Raw genomic sequence first — 17,921 nt, forward strand, 5'->3', positions numbered from 1 at the left:
CTCTGTAAAAGGCAGAATGGTAGGTGCTGCAGAAGGTATTAAGAAGAATAAAAATAAAAGAAAGACTTTGCCCACAGGAATGCTCTATTTGTTTCAGGAGAAAAGATCTCACACTGCTGAGCAGAACAGAATACCTGTAGTAGGTTTAAGCGGTAAGAGAGCTCATAGGAGCATGCATGTTGTGGGCTGGTACAGCCAGAGTTGGCTTCCCTGGGGAAGTCATGTATGCTCATAACATTACCACAGTCTATAGTCCATGATGCTCTGAAAACTCAATTTTTCAAAACTTGTCTGGTGGCAAACTTGACCTAACCCGAATTTATTTGGCAGCAACACTTTATCTGACCTGAGAGGCGATTTATACTCCTGTTTATTTTAATTAATCTGAACATCCTTCTATTTCACCACAGAAATATTAGCATTTCTAATTACACTGTGCTGTCCCATAGCCAGCTGGCAGCATTAGGTAAACTGTAATATATTCATCATACTATCTTTTGAAAATCCAAACATGAATGATTTCAAGTAATAGCTTATGAAACTGTATTTGAGTTGGGCTTTGAAGAATGGGTGAGATTTCACCAATGATGAGAAAGGTCCATTTTTGGTGTTGAGGAATGGCATCAGTGAAGGCTGAACAAAGTCATGGATTAATGAAAGGTATAAGATTAAGTTCATGGTACCATGCAGAGTTAACCTGACAAGGGTGTATGTTCTATATACGGAAAGAGGAAATTTAACCATCAATTGCTATTTAAAAATTAATTAAAATTAAACCATCCATTGCTATCTGAAACATTAAATTAAAAATTTAAATGCTATTCAAAAATTAAAATTATTTATTATTAAATTGCTACTTAAAAATAAATTTAAAATTAATTAAAATTAAAGCATCAATTGCTATTTTTAAAAAATTAGTAATTAAATCTCAGGATGAAATAGTAAATTGCTAAACAGCACTGAACAATATTGTAGCCACTAATAACGTATACATAGCTACTGAGCATTTGAAACTGGCTGATGTGAACTGAAATGTGATGCAAATATAAAATACACAGTAGATTTCAAAGACTCTATACCAAAAAAGAATATAAAATATCTCATTAATAATTTTAATATTGATCACATGTTGAAATGATGATATTTTCATATTTTGGGTTACATAAACGTATTACTAAAATTAATATCATTTGTCTCTTTTCATGTTTTTCTGTGGCTCACATCTGTGATTTATATTATATACTCTACTGGATAGTGCTGATTTTAAGCACTGATACCTAATATTCATATGAGTAATCAATTTGAAATAAACTTTTAAAGACTACACAAGTTTTTGTTTCAATTTCTGTATGCTTTTAGATATACAATAAAGAATGAAGCATTTTGGTTTGTAAATCCTAGTTTTTGACTGACAATTCACTAGACAGCTCTTGTAGAAAATTTGTGACAGAATAATATACAGATTATTAATTTTCTTGTATTTCTCCCTCTTTACCCAATACCCCTCTCAGGTTCCAAGGGAGAGGGACCGTTTTTGTGCTTCATAGTCTTAGGGGAGGTTTGTATTAACAGGCAGAAAGCAGAAGTGGCTTGCAGATTACGTGCATTCCTGCCTTAGTTTTCAGGGAGCCTGAAGGTCGGAGGTGAGTTGGTCTTTGAGGGTAACAAGAGAGAGAGGAATATTTCCCCAGGCCTAGGAAGAGAACAGAGATCCTAGGGTTCTGTAAAAGGTGGTGTGACCCTTAACCAACTCCCAAGTGCTCCCCCCAGGAATGCCAGGTTCCCCCAAGGGAATGCCTGGTTCTAGTGAACAGCTGTATGATACACCAAGACTAAAATCTCAGACAAATACAAGGAGTTGATGATTAAAGAACTCCTTCATCTCCTGGGTAACAAAGACCCCCCTAAATGCTGGTGTGATTCTACTAAGGAGACAGGATGTCACTATGGCTAAGATTCAGTTTCTTGGCAGTTTGACTAGATGGTAGCTCACAGGTGGACTTTTTAGAGCTATTTGGCAGTACAGGGATTAATCTCGGTCACGGAGAATTAACTTTTCTGTTTATAAATATCATGTTTCCATTTCCAGGTCTAACTTGAAGGTCACGTACACATATTCCCCCAGGATGACTACAGCCACAGAGAGACAGGCTGACACATTAGAAAATATTTTAGCTCATATCTCTTTATTAATTGACCTCAAAAAATACTGTCTTTCCCTTAGATCCTAGTATCACAAAAATAGTTTAATATAAATTAATTGTAACTTTAAGGAATCTAGCTACAATTCTGTAAAGCTTTTCAATTTTTCCTTAGGTTTTAAGTTTGTATAAATCAGCAATTCTTATAAACTAGTAACTAGTTTTCTTTAGACCTTAGTGTTGTACATACAAAACCACTGCATTATTTTATATTTGTTGGTGTTAAAAAGTCATACAAAACTTAGAAACAAGGCAAAAATGTAGGTGCCACATTCTTTCAATGACATAAAGTGGTAAAGGCCACCTAGTGATTTTCTAGAAATGTACTTAGAATCACTACACAATTGCTTAAAGGACTCAGACTTGATGAAGATATATAAAATCTATATCTATATATAGTGAAGTTCTATTAACTTACAGATTTATGTCCAGTGAAATGGATAGCCCCCCAAATTATGGTTTATTCTCCTATATCTAACCACAAATCTCAATAATTCTTTATTAAACTGTATATCTATCCAAATAAGGATATAGATAGATATAAACACAGTCACAGTTATAGATATTTATAGACTCAGATATACAGATGTGGATATAAAGATACATAACTTCTCAAATGCTAGTTGAGCCAGTTTTAACATATTACTGGTTCCCTCACTAATAAGTTGAAAAAAATCTTAGACAGATGTTCATTTTATATTTTTGTGACAGTCATAATTTTATCTTTTTGAAAACTATACTTTGTAACTGCTAAGTATCAGGTACTTTACCTTTAAGCCTTCTGGTCCTGGTTCACCTGCATACCCCTTTTGACCTGGTTTTCCCTAGAAGAAAACAGAAAAAAAAAGAGATATGTTTAATCATATGTTTTCGGAAATTACCAAACATTTATGAGATTCAGACCATTCTATGAAATAAAGCACTTCAAAATTATTTGATAAGTGTATTTTAGCATCCCCATTAGTATTCATTCTACAGTCTTTAACTGTCTACTATGTGCCCCGCACAGTTATAGGGGTTGAGGAATGAAGAATACACTAAGCATATCTGCCTTCATAGAGTTTACATTCTAATGAGGATGATAAAATTCAAAAAAAAAGTAAATATATAGTATTTACGTACTGTTAAATGTAAAGGACATAGAGTTAAGCAAGGAAGGGAGACATAAACTGTTGTGAGAGTTTTGTTGAAATTTTTTATAAGATTGCCAAGGAAGATTTTTCACAACAGGTTTGCCGCCAGAACACAGGTGTTGTGAAAACCACCGCTAAACCTAAACCAAAACGGGAGGAAAAGACTCATGACTCACATCAATATCGTCATCATCGGACACATAGATTTGGGGAAGTCTACCACTACTGGCCATCTGATCTACAAATGTGGTGGGATCGACAAAAGAACTACCAAAAAATTTGAGAAGGAGGTTGCTGAGATGGGAAAAGGCTCCTTCAAGTATGCCTGGGTCTTGGATAAACTGAAAGCTGAATGTCAACATGGTATCACCATTGATATCTCCCTGTGGAAATTCGAGACCAGCAGGTATTATGTGACCATCATTGATGCCCCAGGACACAGAGACTTTATCAAAAACATGATTATAGGCACATCTCACGCTGACTGTGCTGTCCTGATTGTCACTGCTGGTGTTGGTGAATTTGAAGTAGGTATTTCCAAGAATGGGCAGACCTGTGAGCATGTCCTTCTGGCTTACACACTGGGTGTAAAATAACTAATTGTTGGTGTTAACACAATGGATTCTACTGAGCCACCCTACAGCCAGAAGAGATATGAGGAAATCGTTAAGGAAGTCAGCACCTACATTAAGAAAATTGGCTACAACCCTAACACAGTAGCATTTGTGCCAATTTCTGGTTGGAATGGTGACAACATGCTGGAGCCAAGTGCTAACATGCCTTGGTTCAAGGGATGGAAAGTCACCTGTAAAGATAGGAATGCCAGTGGAACCATACTGCTTGAAGCTCTGGATTGCATTTTGCCACCAACTCGTCCAACTGATAAGCCCTTGCATCTGCCTCTCCAGGACATCTACAAAATTGGTAGCATTGGTACTGTCCCAGGGGGCCAAGTGGAGACTGGTGTTCTTAAGCCTGGCATGGTGGTCACCTTTGCTCCAATGTTACAATGTCTGTTGAAATGCACCATGAAGATTTGAGTGAGGCTCTTCCTGGGGACAATGTGGGCTTCAGGGTCAAGAACGTAGCTGTCAAAGATGTTCGTCGTGGCAATGTGGCTGGTGACAGCAAAAATGACCCACCAATGGAAGCAGCTGGCTTCACGGCTCAGGTGATTATCCTGAACCATCCAAGCCAAATCAGTGCTGGATATGCACCTGTGCTGGATTGTCACACAGCTCACATTGCTTGCAAGTTTGCTGAGCTGAAGGAAAGGACAGATGGTTGCTGTGGGTGTCATCAAAGGAGGCAGCTGGAGCTGGCAAGGTCACCAAGTCTGCCCAGAAAGCTCAGAAGGCTAAATGAATATTATCCCCAATACCTGCCACCCCAATCTTAATCAGTGGTGGAAGAACAGTCTCAGAACTGTTTGTGTTAATTGGCCATTTAAGTTTAATAGTAAAAGACTGGTTCATAATAACAGTGTATCGCAAAACCTTCAGAAGGAAAGGAGACTGTTTTGTGGACCATTTGGATTTTTTTTGTGCGTGTCTGGCAGTTTTAAGTTATTAGTTTTTAAAAATCAGTACTTTTTAATGGAAACAACTTGACCAAAAATCTGTCACAGAATTTTGAGACCCATTAAAACAAAAGTTTCAGAGAAGGACAAACATTATATGGTCTCATTCATTTGGGGAATATAAAAAATAGTGAAAGGGAATAAAGGGGAAAGGAGAGAAAATGAGTGGGAAATATCAGAGAGGGAGACAGAACGTGAGAGACTCCTAACTCTGGGAAACAAACAAGGGGTGGTGTAAGGGGAAGTGGGGGTGGGGTAGGGTGACTGGGTGATGGGCACTAAGGGGGGCACTTGACGGGATGAGCCCTGAGTGTTATGCTAAATGTTGGCAAATCGAACTCCAATAAAAAATATACAAAAAAAAATAACAACAACAAAAAAGATTGCCACGGAAGACCTCACTGAGAAGATAGCGTATGAGTAAAGACTTAAAAGGGATAAGTTATATGGTTACCTGAAGAAAGAATATTTCAAGCATAGGAAAAAACATGTGCAAAGGGCCCTGAGGCAAACATGTGACTGGTCTGTTAAAGAAACCATGAAGAGTCAATGAAGCTGGAGCACAATAAGAAAGGAGAGTAGTAAGAAGATGAGGTCAAAGAAAGGAATGGGGGATGAGAAGCCAGGTCATGTAAGGCCTGAAGGGTTATAGTAAGGGCTTTGCTTTCTACTCTGAATGAAGCAGGAAAACTCAGAAAAGCTTTGAGAAAAGAAGTGTCATTATCTATGTTTTAACAGGACCACTTTAATGCAAGAGTGGAAGCAGGCAGTCCAAAGAGGATTACGATAGTCCAAGTGAAAGATGACAGTGGCATAGACCAAGGTGGTAACAGAGGAGATTGTAAGTAAAACTGTGTATATAATTTGAAGGTAGAGCTTACAGGATTTGCTAACAGGTCATGTGTAGAATGTGAGAGAAAGAGAAGAATCAGGAATAAACTCAATATTTTAATCTGAGTAAGAAATGAAACAAGGAAGATTGTAAGAAGAAAGGTTTGGAGGGCAAATTGGGAACTAAATTTAATAAACTGTAGTTTGCTAGTCTTGTTAGATATTCAAAGTAGAGAGATCTAGTGGTAGTTTTACATGTCCAGGGATTCAGAGGGTAGAAAATTCTGGTCTGAACATATGATTTTGGCAATCACCAGCATTCTGATGGTATTTAAAGCCATAAGGCTCGACCTACTCATCTAGGAGTGAGTGTAAACTCAAGTCCACAAACCAAGCCCTGGGGCACTCCAAAACTTTGAATTTGAAGAAATGAGGAAAATAGCAAATTTCCTGCCAGAGATTTAGGAGGAAGATCATGTAAGTGAAGAAAGTGTTTCCAGGAGGAGGATGTGATCCTGTCAAATTCTGAGGCATGCAAGTATTGCGTAATACAAAAATTGAGAAATGACCATTGAATTCAGCAACATGGAAGTCACTGATGACCTTCACAAAGTCATTTGTTTTGGAGTGATATGGACAAGAATGGTTTCAGCAGATAGGGTGAGGAGAAAAACGTAAAGTGCATATATTGACGATACTTCTGAGAATTTTTACTGAAAAGGAAAGGGGAAAAAAGGTTAACACCTCGAAGAAAACCTGGGATCAATATGTTTTGTTTTTTGGTTTTTAAACTGGTAGAAATAACAGCATCTTTATTTGCTGATAGGAGGGATCCATTAAAGAAAACAAAATTAAGATGCAGGCAAAAGTGGGAAATAGTTGGATCAATGTTCCTCAGTAGGCAAAAGGATAAGATACATTGTAAACAAGTGGAAGTTTTGACCTTAGCTACAAAAATGACCTGTTCATCCACAATAACAGGAAGGAAGACTTTTTAAATGGCATAGATACAGAGAGGTGGGTAGAAGCAATAGTAGAAACCTGTGGAAGCTCTCCTCTGAATACTTCAATCTTCTCAGGGAACTAGGATGCAAGGTAATGGGCTAAGAATGAGGATTAAAGTGAGTGGATCTGAGAAGAGAGAAAGTGTAAAATAATAATTTGAAAACTAAAAGTAAATGTGTATTGGGGGGTATGTGTGTGGCTCAGACAGTTAAGTCTCTGTCTTTGGCTCAGTTCATGATCTGAAGGTCCTAGGATCAAGCCAGCATTAGAGCAGGGAGTCTGCTTTGCCCTCTGCTCCTTCCCTCCTCATTCTCTTTCTCAAATAAATAAATAAACAAATAAATAAATAAAATCATTTTTAAAAAGTAAATGAGTACGGCAATAGAATTCAGAATGCAATCAAAGGGATAATTTAGTGTTTTGAGGATGACGAAGAAAGATGTGAGGGGTCAGGAGTGAAACAAGAATAACAGAAAGGCAAAAAGGTCAATAGATTAAAATTCCTACTGGGACTGTTGGATTGGTTATTAGAAAGAATGTACTAGAAAGAAAGGAGATTATGGCTGGAGAGTGAGAAGTTTGAAACTGAAAATAATGAGAGGCTGCTATTACTGGTAATGATAAGGTAAATGTTATGACTACAGCAGTTAGTACCTAAAGAGAGTGGAAAATAAGATTACTGAAGGAGAAGAAGTCAAAATCCCAGATATTGGGTAGGTCAATCGTTAGTGTGTGGTTTCTAATATAATTGATATCTGATTATACAAAATTTGATTAAGGAAATCACTATGTCTCAACATGTGTGACAAATTCAAATCTAAGAGTAAAAAAACTGTGGAGCGCAATTGCCAAATAGAATACTAATTTATAATACCTACCAGGTATTATTGGTTTGGATTTTATTATTCCTATCCATTAATAGATATTCTTATTTTTCTTTCTTAAAACAAAACGAAACAATCCTCTAGCTTTCATTGTATTTTGACTGCATACAAAAACTTTAGCAACTTTAAAATTATATTTAGGACTTCTAACAAAAAATTGTTCTAACTTTTACCTCTGCCTTGCTTGAAATTGTTAGTGGTTTCTTAGCAAGCACAAAGTAAAGCAAAGAATCAAAAATCATCCCATTATTGTTAAATATCAATTGTTCTCTAATCAATTTGCAGAGACGCCAGAAGAAATGTAATTAAGAGTCTAAATTATTAGATTTATCTATGATATTTACAAAAAAATTTAAAATAATACACTTTATTCACATTGTTTTAGAAAAAGAATATTTCTTTCATCTTTAATAATGTAATACTTAAGCATTACAGTATATTAAGTAACAGTTATACAGTAATAGTTATACATCATATCTACATTATGGAAGGAAAATCACTGAAATCTGTATCAGCATATTTATTATCTCTTTAAAGTCAAGAAATTCAGAGCACCAGTGCTGGAGTCATCACTTCTGGCCCTGTTTAAGTTTTGCCATATTAGGTTTACCCTGAGCATGTAATAGTAAAGCCTTATTTTAATATTTTAAAACTGTGGACAATATCTTGCAGGGTTGTTTTCAGGGTTAGAGATGATTCGTGTGACATACTTAGAGCAATACTAGGTTTAAATTGATCTTCAACCATTAGTAGCAACAATAGTAATAAATATTAAGGCTGAGTTGATAAGGGGCAAACACGGTTCTCTGTTTTCTAGAGGAGCAAATTTTAAACGAGATCAATTATACTGGGCTCAAATAACAATAGTCTTTCTGTTATATAACTCACCTCATACAAAATGAAATAAAAATTCTTTTTCTTTCAATGGGATAGTGTATACATGTTAGTGAGGTAAAGGTGCAAAAGAAAGAATTACTGTTTCCATAAATGCAAAAATGTTTTAAGAACCTGCATGCTACGATGTTCTCAAGGAAAAAGAATGAGATGGATTCATGTGAGTCTAATGATGTCTCTTAAAATAAACGTGATACACACACCTTTATTATTTCATAATAATGTAAGGTTTGGTCGTGCATGCCCAAATTCTTAAAGAACATGTTTTCAGAACTTGAAAACAGGTAATTCATATATCACCACACAATATTATATGAAGGAAAGGCTGACAGAAAATACTTCCTATTTAGTTTCCATAATTTTGTTGGCATACTCAGAAAAGAACATTCTCAGAATATCACTAAAATGGCTAAAGTGTTTAGCTTTCTTTCTTTCTTTTTTTTTTTTTTTTAGATTTATTTTTCTATTCATGAGAGACACAAGAGAGAGTCAGAAACATAGGCAGAGGGAGAGGGAGAAGCAGGCTCCCTGTAGAGAGCCTGATGTGGGACTCGATCCCAGGATCTAGGATCACACCCTGAGCCGAGGGCAGATGCTCAACCACTGAGCCACCCAGGCATCCCGGTATTTAGCTTTCTATTACATTTTGAGAAACTTTATAAATAATTAGCACAAATTACTAAGACCATAAAACCACTAAAGCAACAAGCAAAAATACAGTAGACATATCATTTAAAATATCCCTGGGAAATTCCAGTTATAGGCCTATATTATTTGGAGGGATTATATGTTATAGGCTTTTCTGTCCTTTAGTAAAACTTAAAATTTGGTGCTATTAAAAGACATTCACATAAGTTATTTTAAGAGAAGTACTTTTTGAAAAGTATTTACATGATACCTACTCTTGGCCCCAGTTCTCCAAAGGGTCCAATCGGTCCTTCTTCTCCCTTAAAAAATAAAATGAGAATATATCATGGCCTGAAATAGGTATTTATAAAAGTAACTCTTATTCTATTTACTCTGAGATGTGATGAAAATAATGCTGTGACTTTCTTGCATTTTATTATTTTTTTTTAAAGATTTTATTTATTTGAGAGAGACTGATCATGAGCAGGGAAGGGACAGAGGGAAAAGCTCCTGCTGAAGAGGGAACCTGACGTGGGCTTGGATCCCAGATCATACTGGAGCCCAAATCAGATGCTTAACCTACCTAGTGACCCAGGTACCCCAACTTTCTTGTATTTTACTGTGCCATCCCGTAACATTTTAGTTTTTTGAGTGATAACCCCACGTCTATCCTAAGGGGGACATGCCCTATTTGACTTTTTTTTTTTTTTAATTTTTATTTATTTATGATAGTCACAGAGAGAGAGAGAGGCAGAGACACAGGCAGAGGGAGAAGCAGGCTCCATGCACCGGGAGCCCGACGTGGGATTCGATCCCGGGTCTCCAGGATCGTGCCCCGGGCCAAAGGCAGGCGCCAAACCGCTGCGCCACCCAGGGATCCTATTTGACTATTTTTAAACTGGTAGATGATAAAAGTTATATGTAGAAAATTGAGAATGAATAAGAGTGAAAGTGATGAGGGTATTTACCACAAAATTAGGATATTTGAAGGAGGTTAGTATCTAAAACATATGAACAACTTATACAACTCAACATCAAAAGCCAAAATAATCCAATTAAAAATGGACAGAGGGCCTGAATAGACATTTTTCTGAAGAAGACATACAGATGGTCAACAGACATATGAAAAGATGCTCAGCATCCCTAATCATTAGGAAAATGCAAATCAAATCCAAAACAAAGATTAGGAATCACTGAAATCATATATTAAGGATAACGTTCACCTTCTTGAGCTCAATCTCTCTCTCACACAGAGAGGAACTCAACTAAGTTCTTAATAGATGGAAATCAATATACACTGGTATATTAAAAAATTACTGGTACAGAACATGTTTGCTCTTGGCACATTTTAATACTTCATTCATTCAATAAATATAGATTTGAATCTTAGTTCTGTTTTAAGCCTTAGAGATACAAAGGTATATCAGATCCTACCCAATAGAGTTAATGTCTAGAGATTCTTGACTAGCTTATTGGTTCAATATTCTTGGGGTGAAACCAATTATAATGTCATAAAAGTATAAAATCTTGTGAATTCTTCTAAGGATCAAAAGATGTATCAGTGGACAGATTATAGAGGAACATCAAAAAATAAAGGATTTTTATATATTATTCTCCAAGAAAATTAAAAAGTAATAAATGTTTTTATTGCATTTATTGATAAATTTTCTAAAACATGCTGATTTTTCACCTTTAAATAAAATCCCATTTCCTAACTGCCTGTAAAAAATGGCAACCTGAAATCCTCTATGGAAAAAACTGTCCACACATTAAAGCAATGTTTCTTTAAGCAATAAAATTCCACAGAAATGAAAAAGGGAAAATTTGAACTAAAACAATTACTGACTCATTATTTATTTATTCCATACCTGAAGTCCTTTGAGACCAGGAGGTCCAGGAGGTCCCCTATTTCCAAGGAGTCCCTATAAAAGCAACATAAGTATAAATAATAAAAACTTTACCTCAAAAAAAAAAAAAAAACTTTACCTCAATGAATATTCCTCAATCAGCATTAATCTGGAGATGGCCAATACAATTTGGTACCATTCCTTTCCCATTATGAAGTTATCAAAGTAAGGTCAGAGGATAGGTGAGCTAAGTAAACTCCAAAACATTGGGGAATGTAGGATAAGCTATTTTTTTTAAGTATGTTTGTGTTCAAATAATCTGCTCAGTATGTTACTCTTCAGCCACTCAGAAAAGTACTTCTTTTTTTTTTTTAATTTATTTTATTTTATTTTTAATTTTTATTTATTTATGATAGTCACAGAGAGAGAGAGAGAGAGAGAGAGAGAGAGGCAGAGACACAGGCAGAGGGAGAAGCAGGCTCCATGCACCGGGAGCCCGATGTGGGATTCGATCCCCGGTCTCCAGGATCGCGCCCTGGGCCAAAGGCAGGCGCCAAACCGCTGCGCCACCCAGGGATCCCAGTACTTCTAAATTTAAAGCAATGAGTACAATTGTTAATTTGGTAATAGTACAATAAATATGTAATAGAGTATCCAAAAGTCTAAAAACAGAAGCGACATATTCTGTTTTATTATCTGTTAAGAGACTAGCTTGCAGATGAAAGTAACAATCTGAATGTGATTAGGAATTTCACTATTAAAAAACTCGTTTGTTAAAATGCATGTTGTTAAAAAATCAAATGCTCTCTGAATAAAAATTCATTAAAGTCACTTAAAAATCTTTTTATTTCAGAAAATACCCTATTTATCTATTTAACATGATGACATTTTATTATTCAGTTCTGCTCCCCTAACTATACAATGTGTCAGCAACGTTTTAAGTAAATCTCTTTTAAAAACTAACTTTTGTATTATTGCTTTTAGTGATTCTATAACCATTAAAAGATATTTTCTAATTTTTAAATGTAGAAAATATGCCAAATCGTGAATCTATCCAGGTGGGTTTAATTTTTAGTTCTGGAATGCAGCTGAGCGACAAACTGCACAAGAATCTTGTCTTCACATTACACCTTGCTCTATCATTGCTATATTCTAATACAAAAAAAAAAAAAAGAAAAACTCTTGGTCAGTTTAACAGCCTATAATATCACAAGGTTATGTATATAATGTTATTCGAGAAACTGACTTAGGCAATAACATTTCTTGCAGCTATCTTATTTTTTTATTGGAAGAGATGGATTAGATTATTGAAATGGGTATATGTTATTTGATGCAAGTTCATCATGCATTTGCAAAAGCATCCTAATTTTACTTAGGGAAACACTTTCTCCTCACTCAGCCTACCTGATTTGAGGGGAGGTGAGTTCATCTCTGCCTAAATTTGAGGGCTGACATGTGACATGTATACCTAAGTCAGTCAGCATATTCTACACCTTTAAAAATAGTGATTGGTTCAGTAATGAGGCAGGAATCCAAATCAGTCTAACTAAAGAAAGTTTTTGCACTACAGTGTAACAACTGGGAGTACCATTAAGGATGATAAAAATCTAAACAGTGGGAAACGATGAAGTGGAGCATGCCTGAGAATGAAATCCATAAATTAATGAAAAGAACAGAAGTAATTGGATTCTAATCATATTATTTGCGGTCTTGAATTTAATTGTTTGGATTCCTAAACTTTTCTTCTATTTATGTAGTCATGTTTATGTTTTCATTACTTACAAATGAAAGAATTCTGATATAAAGATTTCTTTCATTTTAAATTTAAATTCAATTTGTCAACATATAGTATAACACCCAGTGTTCATCACATCAAGTGCCCTCCTTAATGCCCATCACCCAGTTACCCCATCCCCCTTCTACCCACCTTCCCTTCTGCAAACCTTTGTTTGTTTCCCAGAGTCAGGAGTCTGTCATGGTTTGTCTTCCTCTCTAATTTTTTCCCACTCAGTTTCCCCCCTTCCTTTCTGGTTCCTTTCACTATTTCTGATATTCCACATATGAGTGAAACCATATGATAATTCTCTTTCTCCGATTGACTTATTTCAGTCAGCAAATTATCCTCCAGTTCCATCCACATTGATGTAAATGGTAGATATTCATCTTTCTGTTGGCTGAGTAATATTCAATTGTATTTATATACCACATCTTTTTATCCATCATCTGTCAAAGGGCATCTAGGCTCCTTCCACAGTTTGGATATTGTAGACACTGCTGCTATGAACATCGGGGTGCAGGTGTCCCACTGTTTCATTACATCTGTATCTTTGGGGTAAATACTCAGAAAATTGCTGGGTCATACGGTAGCTCTATTTTTAACTTCTTGAGGAACCTAACCTCCTCACTGTTTTCCAGAGTAGCTGCACCAGCTTGCATTCCCAACAACAGTGTAAGAGGGTTCCCCTTTCTCTACATCCTTGCCAACATTTGTTGCTTCCAGGCTTGTTCATTTTAGCACAGCAAGGGAAACAGTCAACAAAACTACAAGAATGGGAGAAGATATTTGCAATGACATATTAGATAAAGGGCTAGTATCCAAGGTACATAAAGAACTTAACAAACTCAACACTCAAAAAACAAACAATTCAGTCAAGAATGGGCAGAAGATATGAAGAGACATTTCTCCAATGTCTCCAATGTCAGAACTACCTATGGCCAACAAGCACATGAAAAAATGCTCCACACATCACTGCCTTTATAGACATGTCTTGCAAGAAGTTGCTGTGGCTGAGTTCAAAAAGGTTACTGCCTGTGTTCTGCTCTTGTATTTTGATGGATTCTTATCTCACATTTAGGTCTTTCATCCACTTTGAGTTTATATTTGTGATATAATAATTTCTAACTCTTTAATATCCAAAATAGTCTTCTTGGTCTCAAAGTGATAGGTTTTAAGTATTTAGACTGATGTAAGATATGGAATCAGAATGTTCTGATATTTAAATTCTATCACAGGACAGCTTATGCTTAATTATTTAATTCATTGTTCATTCATTTTTTCATCCACCATCTATTAATTTCCTCTACGGGTAAGGTCCAATAAACAGCACAGCATTAGGCCCTGGGTATACAAATACAAATAAAATACAGTTCCTATTTTTAATCAATTCATAATTTATTATAGATGATGGCGCTTTAAAATAAAAATTAGTAAATAATTGTAATGGAAATAGAAGTAGAACCAAAGTATAATGGGAACTTAGATGAAAGACAAAAATCTTTTCTGGGAGGGTCATAAATTTTTTATCTTTGCAAATGATTTTGTGCTGAATTTTGATAGGCTACTAAAAATTTATAGCATAAAATAAGCAGACACCAAAAACTTATTAACAACTCCTGGGGCTCAAAGCCATTGATGAATATACAATTTCAGATTATTGTGTATGTGTAAGAAACTGGCTCAGCTCCATATGCAAGATATAACCAGCAGAGGGCTGAGTGATCAAAAACAACAACACCACTAGGGTGCCTTATTCTCTCACTGCAGCTATTTACCTGCATGAATGGTACCAATGACCAAGAAATTAAAAATAACTCTCAGGAAGCACATAAACCCTCTTTCCTTTCTCTTCCAAGACCAATTTATAATCTTAGAAAAGTTGTAAAATCTGAATTAAAAAACAAAACAAAACTAGTTATATGCTATTTATAAGAAACACACGTAAAACAAAAATACAGGGAAATTTAAAGTCAAAAAAAGTAGAAAAAGATATTCAAGAGATTCACCAGCCCAAAAAGAGTTGAAATAATTAATGTTAGACATAGTAGACTTTAAAATAAAACAGATTATTAGAATTAAGAGGGTCACTAAATGATAGAAGGCTGTATTCACCAGGAAGAGATTAAAAACTCTTGATGTTTGTGCAACTTACAAATTTCAAATATGAGGTAAAAATGAATAAAAATAAATTGAGAAATCTAGTATTAGAGAGAGAAATTCAACATATCTTTCAGAAATTAGTAGATCTAGCAAATAAAAATCAGTAGGAATAGAGAAGACTGAAATAGCAAAATTACTTGATCTAATGGCCATATATAGAACAATGAATCCTCAAGTTGGAGTTTACAAATTCTTTACAAGCACACATGTAAAATTTGTGAAAATTAACCTCAAGAAAGAAAGGCCATAATTGTCTAACAACAGTATCGATTAAAAAATTGTATATACATAGTGGCTTACTCTATAGCAGTAAAAATAAATAAGCCGTAATTACATGCATCAACCTAGGGTACACAAAAAAGAGAAGACTGAATGGCAGGACCAAATCATTGAAGAACTTATGCAGTATAATTCCTTTTGTATGAATTTCCTAAACAAGGAAAACAACAAATACTATGAGAGTGTATACACAGATGCGAAAAAAAGAGAGTGTTTATAAATGCAAGAAGGGAAGAAACAGACATGATTAGTGAGGAACACTCAAGAAGCTTATAAGTCTATTTCTTAATGTTAATATAGTTTTTTCATCATTATTTAAGCTATGCACATGTTTCATATTTGCCATATTAAATATGCAAATTCTCCAGCACAGATCACGTAGATTACATATTAGGTCACAAAAGAAGTCTTAACACATATAATAAAATTGAAATTATATCAACTATTCTTTCTGACCTTAATGAAATGAAACTAGAAATCAAATAGCAGAAGGAAAACAAAAAAAGTCACAAATAGGAGGAAATTAAATAACACTCTTGAATGTGGGAAACAGGCCTGCTGTATCATAAATAGATCTAAGAAAAGAGGCCGTTAATACACGATCCTGAGAGGGGCACCTGGGTGGCTCAGTCAAGTATCTGCCTTCAGCTCGGGTCATGATCCTGGGCTCCTGGGATCAAGTCCCTGCTGAGCAGGGAGCCGGCTTCTCTCTCTCCCTCTGCTGCTTCCCCTGTTTGTGCTCTCCCTCTGTCTCTCTCTCTCTCTCAAATAAATAAATAAAATCTTTAAAAAATATATATGATCCTGAAAAATGCATCCCATGATGTGACAAAGAGATACAGAAGAGCAGTAAGTCCTGAACGCAAGATGCAACCAACGAGAACACCAGAGTGGACTATTCATCATACTTGAAACTTCCTTGTGCACCCTACATGGGAGGGATGTTTGTTAGAAGTTATTTTAAGCCTGCTTCTTTGTATTACCTGACTTATCTAATGTAGAGATCTCTCTTTCAAATACATAGGGTTAAACAATGCATCTAGTAAAAGCAGCAGCCTTTATGAGTTTGGGACCTTTGCAGGCTTTGCATTGGTCCCCTGATCCCCACAGTATTTTGTGTCTGTCTCTTCTTTTATTTCGTGTGTGCATTGCACTTTCAAAAAAGAGATCAAAAGGGAAATTAGAAAATATTTTCAGATAAATGAGAATGAGAACACAATACACTAAAATTTATGGGATACATAAAAATAGTACTAAGAGGGAATTTTAAAATGGTAAACACCTACATTAAAAAAAGATCTCAAATAAGCCACCTAACTTTACACCTCAAGAAACTGGAAAAAGAACAAACTAAGCCCAAAGTTAGGAGATAAAAGGAAATAATAAAAATTAGAGCATAAATAAGTGAATAGAGAATAGGAAAACAATAGAAAAAAATAATAAAACTATAGGTTTTTTTAAAATCAACAAAATTGCGGACATTGCTGCTATAAACATCGAGGTGCAGGTGTCCCGGTGTTTCATTGCATCTGCATCTTTGGGGTAAATAGCCAAACTGTGGAAGGAGCCTCGGTGTCCATCAAAATATGAATGGATAAAGAAGATGTGGTTTATGTATACAATGGAATATTACTCAGTCATTAGAAATGACAAATACCCACCATTTGCTTCAACGTGGATGGAACTGGAGGGTATTATCCTGAGTGAAATAAGTCAATCGGAGAAGGACAGACATTATATGGTCTCATTCATTTGGGGAATATAAATAATAGTGAAAGGGAATAGAAGGGAAGGGAGAAGAAATGGGCAGGAAATATCAGAAAGGGAGACAGAACATGAAGACTCCTAACTCTGAGAAACGAACTAGGGGTGGTGGAAGGGGAGGAGGGCAGGGGGTGGGGATGAATGGGTGATGGGCACTAAAGGGGGCACTTGACGGGATGAGCACTGGGTATTATTCTGTATGTTGGCAAATTGAACACCAATAAAAAATAAATTTATTATTTATTAAAAAAAATCAACAGGGATCCCTGGGTGGCGCAGCGGTTTGGCGCCTGCCTTTGGCCCAGGGCGCGATCCTGGAGATCCGGGATCGAATCCCACGTCGGGCTCCCGGTGCATGGAGCCTGCTTCTCCCTCTGCCTCTCTTTCTCTCTCTCTCTCTCTCTCTCTCTCTCTCTCTCTGTGTGTGTGACTATCATAAATAAATAAAAATTCATATAAAAAAGACTATTAAAAAAATCAACAAAATTGACAAATGTTTATCTGGACTAAAAAAGACTTAAAAAAATAAAAATATGAAAGAGGATCATAAGACACTAATACAAACAATTACACACAAACATATTAGATAACCTAGGAGACATAGATAAAACTCCAAGAAACATATATCCTATCAAAACTGAATCATGAAGAAATACAAAATCCAACAGATCTCTAACTTATAAGGAGATTGAATCAGTAATAAAAGACATCCCAGCCAGGAAAAGCACAGAACCATACAACTTCACTGGGAAAATTCCACAAAACATTAAAAAAAAAAAAAGAAAAAGAATTGATGTAAATCCTTTTCAAACTCTCTCAAAAAGCTGAAAAGAAGAGAACACTTCCAAACTCATTTTATAAGGCCAGCATTACTCTGATACCAAGCCAGACCAAGACACTACGAGAAAAGAAAATCACATGCCAAATTCTCTGATGAACA

At 35.6% G+C, this 17,921-nt stretch overlaps 1 protein-coding gene and 1 pseudogene across 5 annotated transcripts in view; one reads left to right on the forward strand and one right to left on the reverse strand.

The window, feature by feature from the left end:
- The window catches only part of COL24A1 (collagen type XXIV alpha 1 chain), a 387,323-nt gene that overhangs the window by 223,576 nt on the left and 145,826 nt on the right, over nt 1-17,921 (reverse strand). For all 5 annotated transcript variants that reach the window (XM_077905294.1, XM_077905293.1, XM_077905290.1 and 2 more), the window contains exons 22-24: nt 11,023-11,076; nt 9,430-9,474; nt 2,972-3,025 (exon numbers count right to left, since the gene is read on the reverse strand). In XM_077905294.1, the coding sequence (XP_077761420.1) occupies nt 2,972-3,025; nt 9,430-9,474; nt 11,023-11,076 (153 nt within the window). The remainder of the gene's footprint in view (nt 1-2,971; nt 3,026-9,429; nt 9,475-11,022; nt 11,077-17,921) is intronic.
- LOC144318142 (elongation factor 1-alpha 1 pseudogene) lies at nt 3,196-4,856 on the forward strand (annotated as a pseudogene).

Source organism: Canis aureus, chromosome 8 (assembly GCF_053574225.1).
Source record: "Canis aureus isolate CA01 chromosome 8, VMU_Caureus_v.1.0, whole genome shotgun sequence".
NCBI lineage: Eukaryota > Metazoa > Chordata > Mammalia > Carnivora > Canidae > Canis > Canis aureus.